This window comes from Rhodnius prolixus, unplaced genomic scaffold (genome assembly GCF_049639745.1).
Source record: "Rhodnius prolixus isolate KJV_2025 unplaced genomic scaffold, Rpr scaffold_1, whole genome shotgun sequence".
In the NCBI taxonomy this organism is placed as follows: Eukaryota; Metazoa; Arthropoda; class Insecta; order Hemiptera; family Reduviidae; genus Rhodnius; species Rhodnius prolixus.
Genome location: NW_027411581.1, coordinates 77,054 through 98,818, shown reverse-complemented (window position 1 = coordinate 98,818; position 21,765 = coordinate 77,054). Strand labels below are relative to the sequence as shown.

The window sequence follows — 21,765 nt, the reverse complement described above, 5'->3', positions numbered from 1 at the left end:
TAAATGCAGAAAACTGGGAAGTTTCGTAACCGACTTTTTACTGATACCATTTAATAATTTCCTCGTATGTCAATTTTTGGAGAAGGAACAAAAAGAAAAGTATCCATTTTAGTTTTGAACAATTATTATTTAATAAAACGGAAGTAAAAAATACAGTAACAATTAAACACGGTCGTAATAAAATACAATAGGCAGGTGCCTACCTAAAATCGCTTCAAAAATTGTTCGAATTATTCAAACAAGGAAGTGGGAAAGAATTGTGGCAGATTTATAGATTCTTGACAACTAATTGTTTGTGTAACTTATCCAGCCAGCCAGCTTCTTCCATCGAGAGAAAGAAAGAAAGATACGTTTATTATGCCCTGGGACTAATGTCCCTTACGAGCAACAAAAATAAATAAAATTTACATAATAAACACAAAAAAACTCTCGGTTAAAATAATAAAATATAAAATAAAATCTACACAGCTGTTCACAAAAAATTATTTACAATAAATATAAACTAATAAGAAAAAATTATAAATAACTTTCACAACTAGAATAAATAAATAAATAATATAAATAAATAAATAAACTATTTCCTCCTAAATTCCTGTAATAAGTAGTCTATTTTGTATAAAATAGAACATTTTATATCAGAAGTTAAATAGATAAGTGAACAAACCATGTTTTAATTATAAAGAGAAAGACAGAAGCCCTGGTACGCTGTAAAGTTAGGAACGTATTCGTTTAAATGGGCTATTGATTTTTTTTGTAAACATCATTTGAAGGGGAAGATAATGATGAAGAGGAGAATAGTGAAGAAACTAAGTCTCCTCACTTTATGGGGTTCGAAGCTCTGACTGTAATGGAGGAGGATTCCGCAAGTTTTACTCCAGCAGATATCAGTTCACCTGCCGCCTCACCAGCTGATCCTTTAGACAGTACCACTGATGGACAAACTTCACCGTCGGATGTGGCACAGATGCTTGGCAATAACGCCATTGATAAAGGTATTTCACTACTGCATTTATTAAATGTAAAAGTACTAGAAATCAATTAGAATAGCTACTGGGTCAGGCTTCCTAATTACCAGTAATTGGATAGCCACTGGGTTAGGTCTACCTAATTTGAATTTCTTTTACTTGCAATTTTTGTTTGAAAGTGAGCGATTATGGTTTGGAAAGTGAGTAAAATATAGATTGGAAATTCAGTAACCCAAATTTCTACCTAATTTCGGAAGAACTTAAACCACTGTAAGTATTAAGGTTTTAATAAGTTTACAAGTGTTTTTTTTTGTTTTTTTTTTACATATACAATAATTAGTTATACGTTTCCTTTGTGATTAAAATTAATCACTGAATTAATCGGGGGAACCGCTGGCTCGAGCATATATACCAGCTGACCTATCGCGAATTCCCGTTCTTTCTTCCCCCGATTATAGGCGGTTGTCCACTTATCTTGTGCTCGTAGGGTAGCACTCCGCGCACCCCGATACGCCTCGGATAATTTGCCCTGTAAAGTACGGATATATTCCTCCACCCCAGCTGGGAGATCAGTTGCAGACAGATGGTAACCGAATGGAAGCTCCCATTCCCTTCCAAACAGAAGAAAGTGTGGGCTGTATCCCGTGGAGGTATGCGTGGTGAATCGGTAAGCCATTAAGGCGAAGGGATTCCAAACGTCCCAGTCTCGACCATCCCTTCGAACAAAAAAAGATACATTATCCACCACCGTTCTGTGGAGTCGCTCTATCATACCATTACATTCGGGGTGATACGCAGTAGTTTGAACCTTTTTAATACCGAGGAGTTTACACACGGCTTTAAACAATTCAGAGGTAAAATTAGTACCTCGGTCGGTAAGCAATCGCTTGGGAGCGCTATGTCTCAGTACGATCTCACGCACAAACGCTTGCGCGGTCTCCTCCGCTGTCAGTGTTCTTAATGGCACAGCTTCAGCATACCGCGTAAAGTTATCGATAAACGTTAGTAGATACTTGTACCCGTTTCTACTAGTGGGGAACGGTCCTACCACATCTAGGGACACCTGCTCAAACGCATACGTGGTCTCATACGACTGCTCTAATGGTATCCCCAATCCAGTCGGTGATTTCCGTTCGTTGCACAACTGACAATTTTTTACATACCCTTTCACATCATTACTAAGGTTAGGCCAATGAAACCATTTCTTTATACGTGCTATTGTTCGCTCCCGGCCTGGGTGCCCCGACCAAGGGGTATCGTGACACATATACAAGACCTGGGCCCGTAATGATGCAGGTACCATTATTTTTTCGTCTCCCGGTTCCCCACCCTCGGCGATCAAATACATAATTCCGTTTGAACCCCGGATCACCTTCTCTGGGCTAATTCGTGCCACTTCGGCACACCATTGATCACGTGCTTGCACCTCCGCAAATTCTTTTTCATCTGGCAGTTTACCCTGTGCTCTCACGGCCCCCACTGCACGACTGAGTGCATCTGCATTGAGGTGTTGCTTCCCAGGACGATGGGTTACTTTATAGTCATACTCCATCAGCCGGAGCGACCACTTAGTCAGACGGGCCGACGGATCTTTGATTCGGAGCATCCATTGCAAAGCAGCGTGATCCGTTACCAGCGTAAAACGCCTCCCCAGTAAGCAGCACCGGAACTGATTAGTTGCCCAGACCACGGCTAGCAATTCCCTTTCCGTCGCAGAGTAGTTTTGCTCAGCCTTACTCAGTTGCCGACTCGCATATGCGACCGGCCTTTCTTCACCATTACATTTCTGAGCAAGGACCGCTCCAAGCGCCGCACTGGATGCATCCGTCGCCAGAACGAACGGCTTTGAAAAATCTGGATAGGCCAATACTGAATCCGAGCACAACGTGTCTCGAAGGCCTTCAAACGCCTTCTGCTGGTCCCTTCCCCACTTAAAGGTTACCCCCTTCCTTAACAGCGACGTCAAAGGCTTCGCCAGGTCTGAGAACTCGGCAACGAAACGGCAATAATATCCCGCAAGCCCTAGGAATCCTTTCACCTCCTTTGCATTACAAGGGACCCGATATTCTTTCATAGCCGCCACCTTCTCCGGATCTGACTCCATCGGCGGTTACTAAATGCCCGAGATACTTTACTTCCTTCTTCGCGAAATGGTATTTCTCTAGCCGAAGTTTTAAATTCGCTAGCCGCATCCGTTCTAGGACCTTTCTTAGCCTGATGCAATGTTCTTCTAATGTAGCCGAAAAGATGATTATATCGTCTAAATAAATAAAACACTCCTCTCCAATCATTCGGGCAAGCAGCTGGTCCATTAACCTTTGAAAGGTCGCGGGGGCATTCATGAGTCCAAAGGCTAATTTATTATATTCAAAATGGCCCCCAATGGTAGAAAAAGCGGTCTTTTCGCGGTCTTCTGGGCGTATGGGAATTTGGTGGTACCCACACGCGAGATCTAGAGTAGTGAAGTATTGGCTGTTTCCCAGGGATTCCAACGTTTCCACAATTAGGGGTAATGGGTATGCGTCGGGCTTTGTGATCTTATTAAGGCCCCTGAAATCCGTACAAAACCGGTACTGCAAACTCCCATCTGGGGTTTTCTTAGGGACAAGAACAACTGGCGCCGACCAAGGGCTACTGGAAGGGCCAATCACCCCTTTGCTCAACATTTGAGTTATATGGTCTCCCACGATTTCTCGTTGGTGGAACGGAACTCGATAGGGTGATCTGGCGATGGGTCCCCCTTGCGTTTCGATACGGTGAAAAACCGGTAACCGGCAACCCTCGCTATCGGGTTCCTCGAAAAGTTGACTGTATTGCTCTAACACTTCCATTACTTTCTCTTGATCCCCCAGCGGTAAATGTGCAAGCCGCTGACTGCAGGCCTCTCTGATCCTTAATTCTCCCGCCTTGCCAGACTCCTCGATATTTGTTAGTCCAACCTGCTTACCACTCAATGCCTCTGGAGCGCTCAAAGGTTCCCACGCCCTAACTTTACCTAATCTTTGTCCCTTGTCTATGCGGATTCGACCCCCCGTTAAATTAACAACCCTTACCCATATTTTCCGCCCCACGGGCCGATCCAGACTTCTGGCTACGCGAAGCCCCCTTTGAGGAAGGTCCTCTGGTTCAACAAGTAGATCTCCCTCTCTCCAATGAGGGACTTTGCCTTCGACGATCTGCTCCACATAGGGTTCGACTGTCACCTGTCTGACAGCCTTTACAACTAGATTAACCGAGGGCCCTCCCTGCGCGGCTTTTACACACCCAGATTTCACATCGCATTCGCCCGGATAATTTACCAAATTTATCCCCTCGCGGCCGTTACCCTGTACCAGGACCTGTCCTTTTGCTGCATTCAGCACTACCCCAGCTTTAGCCATCAAATCCCACCCCAGGAGGCCATCCCCCCTAGAAGCGATGGGAGCAATGACAAACCTATGCCTTGTGACTACCCCTTCCAAGCGACACGCTACTTCCTGGCACCACGGCCCCAGTCACACTGGTAGCCTTAAGGCAAGGTGGTCTCAACGGGATTCCCGGCAGGGATTTCTTTAATATGGATATTTCTGAGCCGCTATCTACCAATAGTTCTTTCCTGAGTCCCTCCACGTCCAAGGTGACCATCAGGCCCCGGGGTACCCCAGACTCTGAAACATTAGGGATTACATAAGAGGCCCCATTCGATCCTGCTGGCTCGACGATGGGGCTTACGCCGAACCGGCTGCTTTTGGGGACGCCTCTTTGACCGATGAGCTATCCACAAAGTTGGAAGCCGCCCGGGCCTCCTTAGCTCGGTCGGGGCAGTTGCGTGCAAAATGCCATGGACTTCCACAGACGAAGCAAAAGGGACGATTGGGCGCGCCTCCTGGATTTGTATCTTTCCACTGCTTCTTCTTCTCCTGGCTGCCCTCCCTCGCATTTCTGCTAACCCCCCTTCTTAGCTGCGCACAATCGCGGGCGACATGTCCCTCCTGGTTGCAACGGAAACAGCGAATTTGGCGACTTCCCCTCCCCGAGGTAGCCATCGCAGCAGCTACCTGCGAGGTTCCCTGTTCTTCGACGCTATTGATTACTCGCGATGAAGACCCTTGGTATAATTCAACCCGCGCAGCTCTGTTCACTACTTCCTGGAAGTTTGTGGGTGGGTTATAGTGCAACTGGGCCGCTGCTTCCCCCGTCAAGCCTTTAATAAAAGCCGCGAGAATTAAACTATCTACCTGCTGTTTTTCCCACTTAAGAGAGCCGTCCTCCTGACCCCGAGCAACAGTACGTTCGCCCAATTTCCGAACTCGGTCCGCAAACTCCAGCGCGCTTTCACCTTGGCGCTGCATTACCAAATTCAACTCTAGGAGACGTTGCGCTGGGGTTGCTAGTTCGCCAAAACGTTCCTTTAGGACCCTTTTATATTCATCAAAGGTTGAGGCTGCATCACGAAGTTCCGGATGGGCCAAAATGCAGGCCGCCGCCCGCCCTGTTACCTTTAGACGACAAACTAGTTTTAGATCGGACTCTGTCCAACCACCACTGTGAGCCACTGCCTCAAGATCGCTCAGAAATTCCTCCAGTAGAATCTCATTCTCGCTCCCTCCCCAAGGCCTAATCATATTTTGCAAACTGAGATCCCTTTTGACTGTTTTTCTCGTTTCCTCATCGGCAGTAGTCCTCAACGACAATCGTGCTTGTTCTAATTCCCGCCTGGCCGCTTCCAGCTCCATTTTTAGAGACGCTATTTCCTCTTTCGGCATCTCGGCAGCACTAATAACCGTGTGTTTCCCCTTCACTTATTTGGAATAGACGGTTGTTGTTAGCTAATAACTCCAAATTCGATAAAGATTACAGTAAAATTTACTCAGTATGCAAACGGAATTGCCACTATTATAGCACCAAGACTTTGATTTATATATACATATATATATTCAAACAATATTATGTATCGAGCCTTGTCACTGTATTTGATTAGTTAATTCCCCCCCCCCCCCCGAATTATTTACAACCCTTCTAAATATCTTTGTTCTATGTCTAGAAATACTAGGCTCGTTGAGAGCTTTCCAACGATATATCACACTCTATGGTCCGGCCGGTAGGAAAAATTTTAATAAAAAGAAAAATCGGAAAATTATTTTCTTGGTTTTAAGTAATTATTACACTCTATATAAGTCCAGAGAAATTCTCAAAATCTCAAAAACCCTAACCGTTCTCGAGATACCGCTCGGGAGTGTAGCCCAGTATGAGTAAGCGCCCAACAGGTACCCCACACCTGACACCACTTGTAAACCCTGGGGAGAGAAGGCAATAACAATTAAGAAGATATCTTGGCCAATGTCTATAATTTTACAAAGTACACCTAGTACAGCTTAACTTACGCTAATAACATTTACATTACAATAATTAATAATAAAGTATGCAGATACCCAACCCCGGGTTTCACACATTCACTCTAATACACGCGGCTAACTTATTCTAATGATAATTGATTACAACTTAATTATAAAACGCAAACACAGAACATAGGCCTAAATGGCAAAATAATAAAGAAGTGAAATAAAATAATAATCTACAAAACGAAATAAGTGTTTCAATTGCAATTGCGCTAACACAGAACAGGTGTTTGTAAGAACAATAGTCTCTTCACACTGTCGCTCGGTTAGTCTTCCACCAACACAGAACTCACCGGTGTCGCCAATACCCCGTACCAGCAGAATCTGGGGCCCAAACTGCTGTCTCTGTTTGGTTGGTTGTGACAAACAAAACTCGTAAATTGTCGACTTGTGCACGAGTCGCCGGCCTCAGAGTTTCTGCTGTCTCTCTTCTCCTACAGCCCTCCCCACTCCAACGGGCTGTGCGTGTGTGTGTCGAGTTCCCCCCCACCACCACTTCAGCCGCTGCCGTCTGACTTCTTTTATACTTTCTATTCCCTACTATTACAGAGGCATCAATTATATTGTGTTTTTCTTCGGCTGTGATTTTTAAATTTTTCAGATCATTTTGAAAATTGATGTGTAAGTCAGAAGTAAAATTAGTAACTTTTTTGGTGTTGTGTTGTAATTTAATAAAATAGGTAGCTGCACTTCTATCAAATTCTTTTTTTCTTTTTTTTTTTATTATAGGGTTCGCCATTCTCTGAAAATCAATGGCATGGCGCCCAACTACGATTATTTTTATTTCCATGTAATTAGAACATTTTGCTTTGGTTTTCTTTAGAACATTTAGCTTTAGTTACGAGATAACTGGATTAAAGTGAATATCTCCACTGAATCCTTGCCGCTGCACCTCTTTAAATGTGCACTAAGAAGTGTAACAGCCTTCCGAGATTTTCCGTTTTAGGTTACGGTGGATATACTCACATACAGTAAGAGAGAGAGAGAGAGACCACTTTTTCTCTCAAAGAAGGCCTCCAATAGATATTTTGGATGAAAAATAAAAATTGAAAATCTGCACGATTACAGTATCTTCTCTAACTCTGTGTACATCTAAGCGTAGGTGAATTTTATCAATTTATTGTAGAAGCTATTTCTGTGTAAAGAATTGTATTTAAACTGAGAATGGACTCAGTGTGGGACGAAACGTTGGAAGGAAAATAAGAGGAAATTAAAAGAAATTTGATCGTTTATTTATCGTAACAAATTCTCGTATTATACTTCTAGATAATTCTACTTTCGTCTATATCAAACAAAAATTTTGCAGGTGATACTGTAGTATGCGATGATAATACAAGTGGGTTAAATACTAAAAAAAGGATGGCAGATTATTCACCTGGTGAACTTGGAATGGGCTCTGTGAAGAAAAGGAAAGAGGAAGAAAAGGATGTAGTTTCCCGTAAGGTGTTGTCTGGGAAATTGGATGGCCACATGCTTTTAAAGGTACCAACAACCTCTGTTACATTACTAATAATGATTTCTCTTTTTAATTTGTCCCTGATTCTAAAATCAAGAATGTGGTATACTGAATGTCTTTTCAACCACTGGCCAACTCTCTTATCAATACTCCACTTTACAATGGCAAATTGCAGTATGAATTATGAATACTGAATTTTAGTACCAAATTAAATTATTATTTATATAGATTATTATTACATGATTATTAAATTAAATTTTATCCAAATGAAGAAATATCTGCATAAACTTTTCCTCTTCTGTCAGTTTAATAAAGGCTTATAACCGTTACATTGGAGGCTCCCCTTTCTAGACATTCTAGGAGAATTAGGGGCTGCAACCAGCCCCCGCTGTAGGTGATGTAGGTGCACATGTTGGTTCCTAACGCTCTCTCCCTGGATCCCCGGAGTGACCTGTTAGCTAGCCTTCAAGTTTTCTCTTCCCCCAGAGAAAGGAGTTTGTCTTTTCCAAAGAAAACAATACTGCTTGTAGTTATTCTTTCAGACCTCTTCTTTCCAAAATGGCGTTAGTTCTGCTAGGCAGAATCTTTCTACGCTTGCAAACAATCATGCCTTTTTCCCCCCCTCATTCTTCATGCTATTCGATCTGAACTTTTTACTTTGTCCTCTCTTGGCCAGTTGGAGGTCTAGTGACGAAACAAACAATGGACTGTGAGAAAAAAATCTTGAAAAGATACACTTATACTTAGAGAAACCTCTCGCTCATCTAACTGGATATTGTTTTAGAGTCAATTGCGAAGGCAGAATTTCAAAGCAGTTTAGTATAAGTGTTAGTTAAGTATAAGTGTTGATTAAACGACAAAAGGTACACAAATCAGCAGGCATTCATACTTCATTAATATCATTTAAGTAATTTTACTGCATTAACTTTTCATTAATATTTTTTAGAATTTATTCGATGTAACAGACTTTTATGCTGGCCATTTTAATTCATAAGAATTATTGTGAATAACATTGTCATTATTAGTTATAAAAAGGCACTTTTTTTTAACTTTAATCCAAATTATTCTTGTGATTAATCTTTATTATGCACTTTATTCTGAATAATCATCACATAAACGCACTCTAAAGTTTTCAAGTTTTTTAGCCTCTTAACTTTTTTGATTTTTTATAATGATTTTGTATTTAACCTGTGATAAATAATTTGATTATTATAGATTAATAGTTATTAAAATCAATGTAAGTTAAATGGATAAATAGATGGATAGATAGTTAAATGGTTGCTACTTGAACAAATATTTTGTAGATGCAAATGGCCAGCACCAGCGTCTGTAACATCTAATAAATTCTAAAAAATATTAATGAAAAGTTAATGCAGTAAAATTACATTACTTACTTAAATGGCGCAACAACCCACTAATGAGTCTGGGCCTCCTCAATAAGCCTCCGCCAGCCATCCTTATTTTATGCCGCAGCCATCCAGTTTGGGACGCCAAGTAATGAACTTGCGTCCCCGGCGACACCATCAATCCACCTTGCCTTCGGCCGGCCAATCTTTCTTAGACTGTGGATTTCGTCTTTCAGCACTCTTCTGGCTACCTCGCCTTCTTCCATTCGAATGACGTGTCCTGCCCATCTTAGCTTTCCTAATTTGTGTAGGATGACACTTAATGTCATGAGTAAAGCTCGAACCACTTCTTCCTGCCAAATTTTATCAAAATCAGGCGAAGATTAATGATAATAGTTCAAGAGGGGTCTTCCTTAAGTGGAGCAAACTCCCTTTCTAAAGTTGTAATATCAATAAATGTTGTAGAACGATTGCAGTACTTCCCTTAGTAGAGTAAGAGCAGGGTGGTACTTTAATATCTCGTGCAGAAGCCCTAATCACTTCTTCCTGTCAAACTTTATCAAAATATCAAAGATTTACAGAGTTTTAGTATTAATAGTTTTAGAGGGGGTTGAAAAACACCCAACTTTGACAATTTTCTTCTCTTTTAGTAGTTAATGATATATAAAAGGTTAAATTTTAAAGGTTTTGCGACTAATTCAAATTTCAAACCATTATTTCTCTCTTCCTGTTGTTCGGATTTTAATGAACCCTATACCAAAATGCAGAAAAAAATTATCTCTATAACTGATATAAATGGCATTGCTATAGTGAAAGTAGTAAAAGAGATATGAAAGGTTAAATTTTAGTGGCTTTGCAACTACTTCAAATTTCAAACCTCTATATCTCGGATCCTATTCTTCAGATTTTAATGAATCCTTTACCAAAATGTAGAAAAAAGCTAACTGTAAGATCAAAGAATTTCCCTGAACATTATAAATAAATTAGCCCTATAAGCTTTTTCGTGCACGTTTTAACGTTCAACCGTATGCATAAAACTGTCCTACCACACAGTTTTAATATTCGAGTATATTTATTTGAAATAAATTGTTATTTGAGAAATCATGGTTTTCTATGTTATCATTAAATTCTGTTGAACGAAGATGTTTCATTTAACTCACGCATACCAAGTCTATTTGCAAACAAAGATATATTATTGCAATGGATTCGTCTTAGGAACCACTTACTATACATATTCTTAATAAATCAAAAAAGAAACCTCATTTCCAAAATTTGATGTAATTGTGCTCAAAAAATCGAAAAAATTTCGGATACTTCTCAAAGCTGGGATCGCCGCAGATTATGTGCTTATGTGATTTTCAAAACCTAACCTTGCCGAAGAATTTTTTAACACTTGTTGCATGACTCCTTGTTGTATATAACGGTTAGGAAATCTAAAAAAAGTTAATATTGAATTAATGAATTGATAAAGAAATCAAATATCATATCATATATCATAGATTCTCTTCGTAAATATGTATGTATCATTGTTGTTTCAGTATTCCTTGGGCGTGAACGCCTGGAAATATTTCGCTTCGCATTATAATGAAGATATAAACCGAAAAATGATTGAAGAAGGAAAAGGTAAAGTTAGTATACAATCAGTTACCCTTGATCATTTGAGAAATCTTAAATGATTTCATTATATATAAAAAGTTCTAATAATAAAGATTTCTACTAATAATAATATAATCTTATTTACACAATGAGCTTAGAGCGTAACTAAACTTTTGTTACTGTATGAAAAATTAATGAACTAAACTTGAATATGGATACCAAACTGCTTAGCATTAAAGAAAGCAAGCGTGCTAGGAGGATAAAGTCAACATGTGTACTGCCAATCCAACCACATTTTTAACGATTCCCAAGAAAATGCATGTCTAAAAAACTGTATTCCTTTATAGAATTTTATAGGTTACAGATCAACTCACATGCAGACACTGATTAACATTGAAGCATCTATCTCATTAGAATTATACGAACAAGAACCTGAAATATATTAATAATTGGGGTTAGGATCAGCAAGTCTGGAATATTAAAATGGAGGAATTGTCGAATGAGGTCTGGGATATTAAAATGGAGAAGTAGAGTAGAATGAGCCAACTACTTGGCTTGAGTGAGTTCATTACGAGCACTTGAGTGCAGTTCAGTTCAACATTCAATCTTAGTCTTGTTTGGTACTAATCAATCATAGAGAGATATTAATTCTTTTTTTGCTTTCACTAAGAAATTAATCCAGTTTTATTTCAAAAAGGTAGGTTACACTAGTATGTGTGTGAGTTGTAAAGGGATTGAAAGTTAAAAATCCGTGATTACTAGTTTGACTTTTCATACTTTTTTATTTAAGAAAGAGATAATCGTTCCTTAATTCTTTTAAGATAATTAATAGTGGCATTCATCAGCAATAAAAATATCAGAAGTTATATCAGTAAAAGGACACTAAGAATAATTAAGGACCAATAATATCAGACTCATTAGATGGTCTCTAAGGTATTGGAAAAACTAGTAGGTAACCAGTTCCATACCTTTCAAGATGAAATATTTGATTCTTTTGAAAAGAAACAAAGCTCCTTTGTCAACTTTTGTAATATTTGGTGCAGGGTCTATCCAAAAAAATTTCGGTATTCACTTTACCAATCAAGACCACTTTTCCGCTGGAGAATTAAACTGCGAATTACTTTTCTACGAACTACTCTTATTGAGTGTAACAGTAGGATGGTAGACATTCTAACCATTTCTTCCTGTGAAATATTATCGAAATCAGACTAAGATTAACAGAGATATTATCATTAATGTTTTAAGGAGGGTCTTACATAAAAGGGGCAAATTCCCTTTATAAATAAGTATAGCATAACACTCTTAAACGCATCAATTTACATCAAATTTCGACTGCTCATTCATAAAAATCGGTTTACGCGTATATAGTTTATGTTATTTACAAATAAGGTCTGCTTAGTAAATAGTCGACATAATTACAAAGAGAGTAGAAAGTCGTGTTTGTTTCACAAGTGATTTATTAATTTATTTTTAAGGAAAGGGATTAGCTATGCGGTTAGTGCACTGGACTCCCACGCGGAGGTCCCGTGTTCGAATCCAGCTGCTGACCCTTAGATTTTCTCTTCCTAGGAGCTTCTTACAGCTCACTGTCCGGTGATGGACAGTGTTGTCTGTAACGAGAGAACACTGTCCGGAGGCCGGCAGTGCACTGAAAAAAGCTCCGGGCGCCAATAACCTTAGATGTTGACGCGCCTTAAATCATAAAAAAAAAAAATATTTTTACATAAAAAGTGCCACTGAGGTTTGGCAAGAGGTCAAGGTCAAGTAGGCTTTTGGCGAACAGTCATTATTTACATTCATTGATCATCTTTGTTTTTGTTGGTAAAATGTGTACTACTCATTTCAGAAATCAGTGTAACAAAATTACTGCGTAGCGACCTGTTGGAGATGCGACAAGAAGAACTAAACCAAGCTCTTACTCTACTAATGTCAGAAGGTCGGATGCCAAACGGAGAGAGTTATTCTCCCGACACTAAGTACTACCTAGCATTAGGTATTCAGTTCCATTTGTTGCGAAATGGTCGCGTGGACAATATCTTCTCAGATGCTGCGTATCAGAGCTTTACGGACCAACTGGACACAGAGGCCAGATTGTTCCAAGAAATAGTTGCCAGTGGTTAGTAGATTATTCTTTTCTCACATTTACCAGCTTAAGTAATGCAGTTCTCTGAGTTTCAAAATTTGTCTTTCTGCTGCTAAAAATCAAGTCTTGCGATTGTAACAGATTGTGAAAAAAGAGCCAATACTAATTTTGTAAAAAAAAAAGTCACATGAAGAAGGGGAGGAGTAGGAAAATCTTTGGCTTTATATCCGCAACCGTTTTCCTCAGAGGCACACCAGATTGTTTGTTAAATTCCGTCTGGCATGTGAAGAGTTTTCAAAATATTTTGTTTTTAAATGAAGTTATTTATCGTAGTATTGTGATTCTATTTGGTTTACTAATGCTTAACTTGTTAAGCGTGGAATTTAGTTTTAAAAAATCCCCCATAGTGCGCGGAATTAAAATCAGACAATGACGTGTATACACGTCGAACACAGAGCAAAACAACTAAAAGTTTACGTCATAGTAGTCTCTACAAGCACTTTTTCTGCAATTTCTGGGGCTTGAATTACCAGAGCATTCTGTGCATTTCAAAATCTTGCACCGCTTCATGTATGCATTGCCTAGTTAACTAGAGACGCAAGAGCTTTTACAAGGAAGAAAAGCGCTTTGGATTCTTTGCAAAATGAAATCATGCTCGAACTGAGGTCTGAACCTCTAAACGGCATTGCACAAGGGTTGAGAGCTTTTATTTGTGTGGTAATTCCATCTCTAATGCGGAGACCAAACATGTATGAACTACTTATCATTTGGCTAACTTCCACCACCCCTCCGCATAAAATACTTGGCAGTTCTATTGGTAAGATAAAGGAAACATTCCACATTGTATTTTATTAAAATTCCGAGTTTTTATCGTTAATGGCAATTTTATATTTTTCACAACGAGTATACACGTCGAACGCACCGTAACAGAGATTTGGTTTGACGTGTATACTCGTTGTGAAAAATATAAAATTGCCATTAACGATAAAAACTCGTAATTTTAATAAATTACAATGTGGGATGATTACACGCTTAACTGGTTAAACTTGCTTCGGAATTTTCATTTTGTTTTTTGCGATTATTTTAGGTAAGAGGAAATATTTCTGTCGAATCAAATGTTTTATTTCGAGTTATATCCGTTTTGAGGACCCCTAAGTAAAAAACGTTTTTTTCCACAATTTTATGTGTGTAGTGATTGTGGTAATCTGCATAACTAAAAAAAATAAAAATCGCAGAAACTTCCAATTTGATGTTTAGGTTCCATTATCGAACTTACAATTAGCTTTCGGACAAACGCAGTCATCCGGAGTGCCATGTTACTGAACCTCACATTCAGTTATGAGGAGTCACTTAGAGGGTCTTCCTCTAACGGACCTATCAGGTAATATATGAAGTTGTCCCATTATAAGAATGACATATGTAACACAATGTCCAAATTTCAATAAATTCACCAACTGCAAAAACCACGAAATAAATTTCTTATTTTAAGAGTTATTTTCCAAAACGGCCAAAAAAAAAAGATTTTTTCATTAAACTTGCCCTATTTAGTACTTGGTACATATACAGTCGACTCTCGATAATTCGAATTTTTCGATAATTCGAACTCTACAGCTGCTAACTTCGGTAAATCGAAAAAAGTCAGTGTATTTAGATACGCTCGATAATTCGAAATCCTTTTCTTAACAACAGGAGGAGAGAAGGCTCTATAATTGAACGAGGCCGCTTCCCCTCTTTATAATTCGAATTTTCCCTAGTAATGTTTACTTCTCATTTTGCGCTTATTGTTCATTTCCTGCGCAATGTTTTCTCTCTCCTTTCAGCCCAGTTTAACTTTCCAATTCTCTTTCTTAGTTTGTCACGATGGGAAGCACGTCTCCCTTACTGTGTCCGACAAAAAGAAAAAATTATCGCGACCGTGGAAAGTGGTTCGAAAAGAAAAAGATATCGCCAAAACTTTCAATATTCCACCATCAACGCTTTCTACAATTCTACTTGTAAGTCACTTGACTAAGTCAAGCCACATTGAAACAAAAAACTGTATATTAGGTATAATTAATTAGGTACATATGTATATTATTATTTATTGAAATGTTAATACATACATATGTAATTTTTTTGTTCTTTTTTGTCGTTTTCATTATTTTTACTATTTTACTTGAGGCTGTACATGTCTAAAACTTAGGGAAGCTCATACGTATTTTCAATATACGTATGTCCATACATACGAGTATATACATAATAAAAACTCTTAATAATTCGAATTTTGTTTTCCCTTCTTGATAATTCGAAGTCTCGATAATTCGAATTTTTCGACTGTATATGATGGAAACATTTCTCCGAAACATTCTTATATCAGGAGGACATTTTTAAATGAGGGGTGTACGGGAGGCTTTCTCTTTTGTTCATTTCGGTTAAATTTACAGCCTCAAAATTAGAAAATAAACGAATTAAAAATGTAAATGAAAGTCCAAATTTTAAGCTCCAAATTTTACGCACGAAATAATACTCTGTCTTGACATTCCGAAATAGGCATTTTCCGGATTGAACAAGTTATGTTAGATAATGCAATTTTTGATGTTATCAGTCATTGTGGATTAATTTTTTTGGAAAAAAAAAAAACAGATAATTTCGTGCTTCAAACTGTATTAATATGTGTCTTTATTAATTGGACTTTTCCAGGCAACAGTATCGTGACTCGTGTAGAGGAGGAGCATCTGTGGGAAAGCAGACAATTAGGAGTTCATTCGCCTTATGTGCTCCTATCAACTCTTCTCTATCTGAACACGAAACACTTTCAGTTAGCGGTTAGTAAGACTATAATTATAATTTAGGCTAAACGTTCAGGGCTGTAGTCTCTTAATTGAAGTGACCCCTAATATTGAATTCATTTTTTATTTGTTCTGCTTTACTGAAAAATTGCTTTAACAATTTACTTTAAGTCATTGCGTAAAGTTACATTTAGGAGTATTTTTGGTTCATAATACGAGTATGTTTGAGCAAGGAATGTGTCCGTTTGGGAGAAACATCAGTTCACTTAGGTGTGACTGTTTATACGAAAAATATTTAAAAGTCTTGAGATTTGCGAAAGGGATATATTTAAAATTGGCTATAACTTGTGTTAGTTCTGTTTCTTTGAACGAGATCATCCGCGTAAAGTATTCCAACCAGTTCTTTGTTAGTCCGAAATGGATTCCAAAGGGACTACTGCCGTAAAATGTGACAACAAATCGCAAGTAAAAAGGGAGAATAACAAGGGGCTTGAAAAGCCCCCTGCCAAACGCCCTGTATGATGTTCACAGTTTCATCCTTGTTCCTTCAAAACAAGTACTGCGTTATCTTGTAAGCTTATTAAGGTTTCTATAACTGCACTGCTTACTCCATAGTGGTACACCTTGCGTCATAATTTGGAGTAATCCATCGAATCAAATGCCTGTTTGATTTGTCAATAAAACTCACAAAAAGAGTTCCCTAGTTTTGCTGAAAGGTAATATTAATAGCTGTATTTAATATACGAGAGTCGTTTGAAAAGTCCGTGCAAAGTCAGAGAGATAGCACTACTGGCGCGTATCGAGGTTATGTTTAGTTAGTAGCATCTCTTGGAAGAACACACACCAAGTTTCAGCCAGATCGGTCTATTTCTTTGTGTTTGGCATTCGTTTGAATGGAGGAAGTCGAGTGATTTTCAAAAAATGGACGAAAAAGAATTTCGTGTGTTGATTAAACACTACTTTATGAAAGGCAAAACGCCTCATGAGACTAAAGAGAAGCTTGATAAACATTATGGTGACTCTGCACCTTCGATTAGAACAGTTTATAAGTGGTTTCAAAATTTTCGGAGTGGCCATATGGGTACAAGTGACGCTGAACGTTCTGGACGCCCTGTTGAGGTTACTACTCCAGAAATCATTGATAAAATCCATGATATGGTGATGGATGACAGAAGAGTGAAGGTGCGTGAGATTGCTAGTGCTGTGGGCATCTCGAATGAACGGGTAAATAATATTTTGCATCAACATTTGGACATGACAAAGCTATCCGCAAGATGGGTGCCGCGATTGCTCACGCTTGACCAAAAACGAAATCGTGTGAAGTGTTGCAAGGACAGGTTTGCAGCTGTTCCAGAAGAATCCGCAGGACTTTAAGCGTCGTTTCGTCACTGTGGATGAAACATGGATACATCACTACACTCCTGAGACCAAAGAACAATCTAAACAATGGGTTACCAAGGGGGAATCTGCGCCAAAAAAGGCGAAGACCGTACCTTCGGCCGGAAAGATTATGGCGACTGTCTTTTGGGATTCGCAAGGAATAATCCTCATCGACTATCTGGAAAAGGGTAAAACTATTACAGGTGCATATTATTCATCGTTATTGGACCGTTTGAAAACCGAGCTGCAAGAAAAACGCCCACGATTGGCCCACAAAAAAGTCCTTTTCCATCACGACAACGCACCAGCTCACACCTCAGCAGTTGTGGTCGCAAAATTAATGGAAATAGGGTTCCAACTCGTTTCACACCCCCCCCCCCCCTATTCTCCAGACTTGGCTCCCTCGGACTACTATTTGTTCCCCAATATGAAGAAATGGCTGGCGGGAAAAAGATTTTATTCAAACGAGGAGGTGATTGCAGAAACGAATGGCTATTTTTCAGACTTGGACAAATCCTATTATTCGGAAGGGATCAACAATTTTTGCACGGACTTTTCAAACGACCCTCGTAAATATGCAATTTATGCAACCTCAGACAGGCCGAAAACCATTTCGTTCTTTTGGAAGAACATTGTTAAAAGTATGCCCACTTAATGATTCTTTGTGCTTGTAAGTGGGAACTGAAAATTGTATTAAAAGAAAAAGTCTTAGCACGTCGCATATTAGATTTTTATTATTTTTTTTAGAGATAAGTTTATTTAAAATAAAAGGTCTTCATAATTGTTCCATTAGACACTAGAAGAACATTCTCAGTTGTCATTTTCTCAAATTTGGAAAGATAGTAAAAGAGGAAGCAATGCCACCGCAGCTCACGAAGGTGAAAGGCAAGATGGAGAAGACGTCGAGTTAGAAGAAGGTCGTTCATCTAGAAGTGTTTATTTAAAATTTTTCCCTCAGCAGTCTACCTTAGGTAACTATCTGATTTATCCATTGAATTCCAGCTTCAATTTTGAGGTGAAGATACACGATTTATTATATTCAACCAGGCTGCCTACTCGAGGAAACAAAAAATCCTTTTAAATAAAAGGTCATCTATTCCTAACTATTTTTACTGACGTAGACGCAACTATACTAGAGTTTAAGATCGTTTTTAAACTCGAGTTACTTACTAAAGTTACTCAAACTTACAATGCGAAACAGTAAAATTCTGTTACAATGAGCATGTGCCAAACGTTGTAATTCTGCCGAATGATGAATAGAATTATCCCAACTACAAGAAATTAATTTCCGGTTAAATATAAAAACATGTCTATATTTAATCAACAAGATTTCCCCAAAGTCCTCTCTAGTTTGAATAATACGAGTTTATTGGCGATAAAGTTATTGTTTATTGCAATTAAGTGTAAACCACCTATTACTTCAGACGTAAACGTTTTAGATGATTTAGTTTTTCACGTAATAATAGTTGGCTGGGGTCAAGGTCATAATGTTTTTTAGAGAAAGATTGTTGATTCGACGTTTTGGACCCCTCTGGTGCCCTTCCTCAGAAACTGCAAATACTTTTTTAAAACAAATTAAATCGCGTATTATGATAATTAATAACCATAAACTTGACAGTGTGGCGCTTGCGCTCTAAAAACACGCCTCACTCTTCTTTCCCATCCCAGAACCCTTCCTCCACTAATCCACTTAGAGTTCTAAGTAGGTAGTGATGGTTGTTTACTTTTGTATAAATTATATATTACTTATGCATGGTAGCTGCATTTTGAAGCTAAGTAATGTTCACATTGCACTCCTATGTTGTTGAAAAAATTTATAATGTTTATTATTTTCAGATGTAAACCCCAGTAAGAAGAGAAGGATGGAACAATTCGAGAACGAGGAAGATCCGTCCAGATGTCCTGTCCGACTGTATGAATTTTATCTCTCGCGATGGTACGTCTTTTCTTACTCTTTTCCTACTTTCAATTCGTTGCTTACCTCAGTTATATAAGTGCGAATGAAATATGTTAGATGTGCAAAAGTTGCTTCAGAAAAATTATAGTAATTGAATCCCCACTTTCTATGAAACTGGTAAACGCTGTCTGTTCAAATTCTTGTTTTCCTATATTTAATTAGAAAGTGTTAATTTTTATTAATTGCGTTATGCTTTATATGCTCCAACATAAACAGTAATAAAATAATAAATAAATCGATAGATTTATAAATAGATAAATAATCTTTATTTTAAATATGTACAATGAATAAAAACATGAAGTGCCAATGAATAATGCCACCTTAATAATGGTGTGCGGAAAGCTTAAGATGTGAGGGATAAAGAATGCAGGGGAAAAGGTAAGGAAAAACCTGCACAACAGTACATATTATTATCAAGACAAGTTATATGACTTCTGTAAAACTGTTACATTGGATCTAATTGTCGGTTGATTCCTAAAGGGAGATGGTGGGAATATATCATCACTAACACATTGGATTGTAGGTATATAACACATGATTTATTTCAGTTGTGTTTTGTTAATTTAAGAATTTTCGGTTCTCTTGCATATGCAATCAATGAAATCAGAATTTCAGTGGATGCGGCTTGGCAGTCGCTCCGTCAGTCTGCTTATCCAATTGCAATATCATTGCAGAGCAAACAAATAGCAAATAACAGTTGTTATTATTGTGAATTTCAATTACGAGAGCCTAGTTGTTGTTACATTGTTTTTTTAATCATTGATTTCAGCCCAGAAAGTGTCAAGTCACGAAATGATGTCTTCTATCTGCAACCAGAAAGATCTTGCGCACCTGACTCCCCAGTATGGTATTCCTGCACCCCTCTACCAGACTTTCTCTTGGAGAAAATGTTGAACCGAATTAAAATGGTGAAAGAAATAAACTTGGCTCTAGTTTCTTAATGAGCTTTTTTAAGTACATTCTGTACTTTCTAATTTATATTTATGTATTATATGAATTGCGATCTGAGAGACAGAATATTTTCACTATGGGAGTTTGTTTTTTACTGTGTATGCTAAGATTGAAATTTTAATTCTATGTAAATCAATTAGCAAATCTTTTTCAATGTAAATAATTTGAGTTAGAATGTTACAGTGGAATTACTTGGAGAGAGTAATAAATGCATTGCAAATTGAAGATGTTAAAATTGAATTTAGAAATAATATTTTCGTTCAATATACAGGTTACAATAAATCTTCATTGCTTACAATTATTGTAAAACTGTGCTGATGAATATTGTATATTTAGTTTTGTCTTTTTCTTCACCTTTGAAAATTGTAAATTAAAAAAATGTATGTGGAACAAAATTAAAAAAGTTTTGAATTTTTTTTTGTTTTTTTTTTAAGCAGTGAGCGATATGAAGTACAAATTTTAGTTGGTAACCAGAAAGAAAAGAAGAAGATACTTATACGGGAGAAAAATAATCAAAATGTGGAATTAGGCTTCAAGTTGGTTCCAAGAAATTGGAGTAATAAAAAGAAATGACAAACTAAAATACTATAAATCATAATGATGATTTAGGTAATAAATGAGAATAAACCATTATCCAATCTATTACTACGTCGTCTCTCACTCTCACTGTGCTGGTGTCAGCATTTCAATGTGTTTGATTAGCTGGCTGTCCCATTCCGTCCATAATGTGTTGATAGTTTCCTCTTAATTTTGAATGAATGAAACGGCGATAGCCTTATGTTTCCATGACAGCTGCACAAATGCAGTGTTTAGGAAAAGTTTACCATGAGGAGGAACTACATTTTCCCTAAGAATTTGTTAAGAAAGTTTGTACAAACAAAAAAGCGTTTATAATGATGAATAGGATATTTTATATCTTTCCATTATTTAATAAAAACTTCTTTTTTTAGTGTGAGTGATCTATTTGTACGTATTTTCAATAAGCTATTGAATCAGTGATTTGTGATAAGTGGATGGATAGTGGAGAACAGAATTTACCTGCACTTACTAGAATAATAAGCTTCTGCTTTTCAAATCTTTCACTTACTGTGGCTTATGCCCTCAGCTAAAGCTGTTTTGTTTTTAATTGGAGTAAGTGATAAATCTTGTTGCGCTTTATCGGCAGTATTTACCCATTTCTAGAAATATCACCCAATTAGGCTTAATGAAAATATGTTGGCTGAAAAATTTCTATACCAGAAGAAGGCTTATTGAGATATTATGGATAATGTCTTTAAACTCGTCTATAACGTTGATCTGAAACGTATTCCTTGGTGGATACCATGAAGGGCACTTCTTGGTGAGGATGTTGGTGGGCTTCTCATTATGCCATTTCCTATGCCCTATACTGTATCAAATCTATCGAGTGGTTTTCAAGATAATTAAAGTTAAAGTTATCACTTTATAGAACGGAACCAAATTTTAACACTAAATATCTCGTTTTCTGCTCGATAGATTTTTACTAAACTTTACACAATTATAGACAATAGTAGTCTCCATATACAACTAAAATATAAACAAAATCTATCGAGTAGTTTTCGAGATATATGAAGTAAAAGTTTTCACTATATAACGGAAACAAACTTTAACAATAAATATCTCGTTTTCGGCCCGATAGATTTTTACTAAAATTTACACAATTATAGACAATAGTAGTCTCCATATACAGGTAAAAAATAAACAAAATCTATCGAGTAGTTTTCGAGATATTTGACGTTAAAGTTTTCACTTTATAGAACGGAAACAAATTTAAACACTAAATATCTCGTTTTCTGCTCGATAGATTTTTACTAAAATTTACACGATTGTAGACAATAGTAGTCTTCATATACAGGTAAAAAATAAA

The 21,765-nt window shown here is 37.6% G+C and overlaps 1 protein-coding gene across 4 annotated transcripts in view; it reads left to right on the top strand.

Moving 5' to 3' along the window:
* Positions 1-20,295, top strand: part of woc (zinc finger protein without children) — a 72,000-nt gene extending 51,705 nt beyond the window's left edge. For all 4 annotated transcript variants that reach the window (XM_074123102.1, XM_074123110.1, XM_074123099.1 and 1 more), the window contains 8 exons: positions 771-992; positions 7,650-7,825; positions 10,684-10,768; positions 12,588-12,857; positions 15,504-15,628; positions 17,766-17,943; positions 18,809-18,908; positions 19,699-20,295. In XM_074123102.1, the coding sequence (XP_073979203.1) occupies positions 771-992; positions 7,650-7,825; positions 10,684-10,768; positions 12,588-12,857; positions 15,504-15,628; positions 17,766-17,943; positions 18,809-18,908; positions 19,699-19,870 (1,328 nt within the window). In that variant the 3' untranslated portion in view covers positions 19,871-20,295. The remainder of the gene's footprint in view (positions 1-770; positions 993-7,649; positions 7,826-10,683; positions 10,769-12,587; positions 12,858-15,503; positions 15,629-17,765; positions 17,944-18,808; positions 18,909-19,698) is intronic.
* Positions 20,296-21,765: the final 1,470 nt, after the last annotated feature.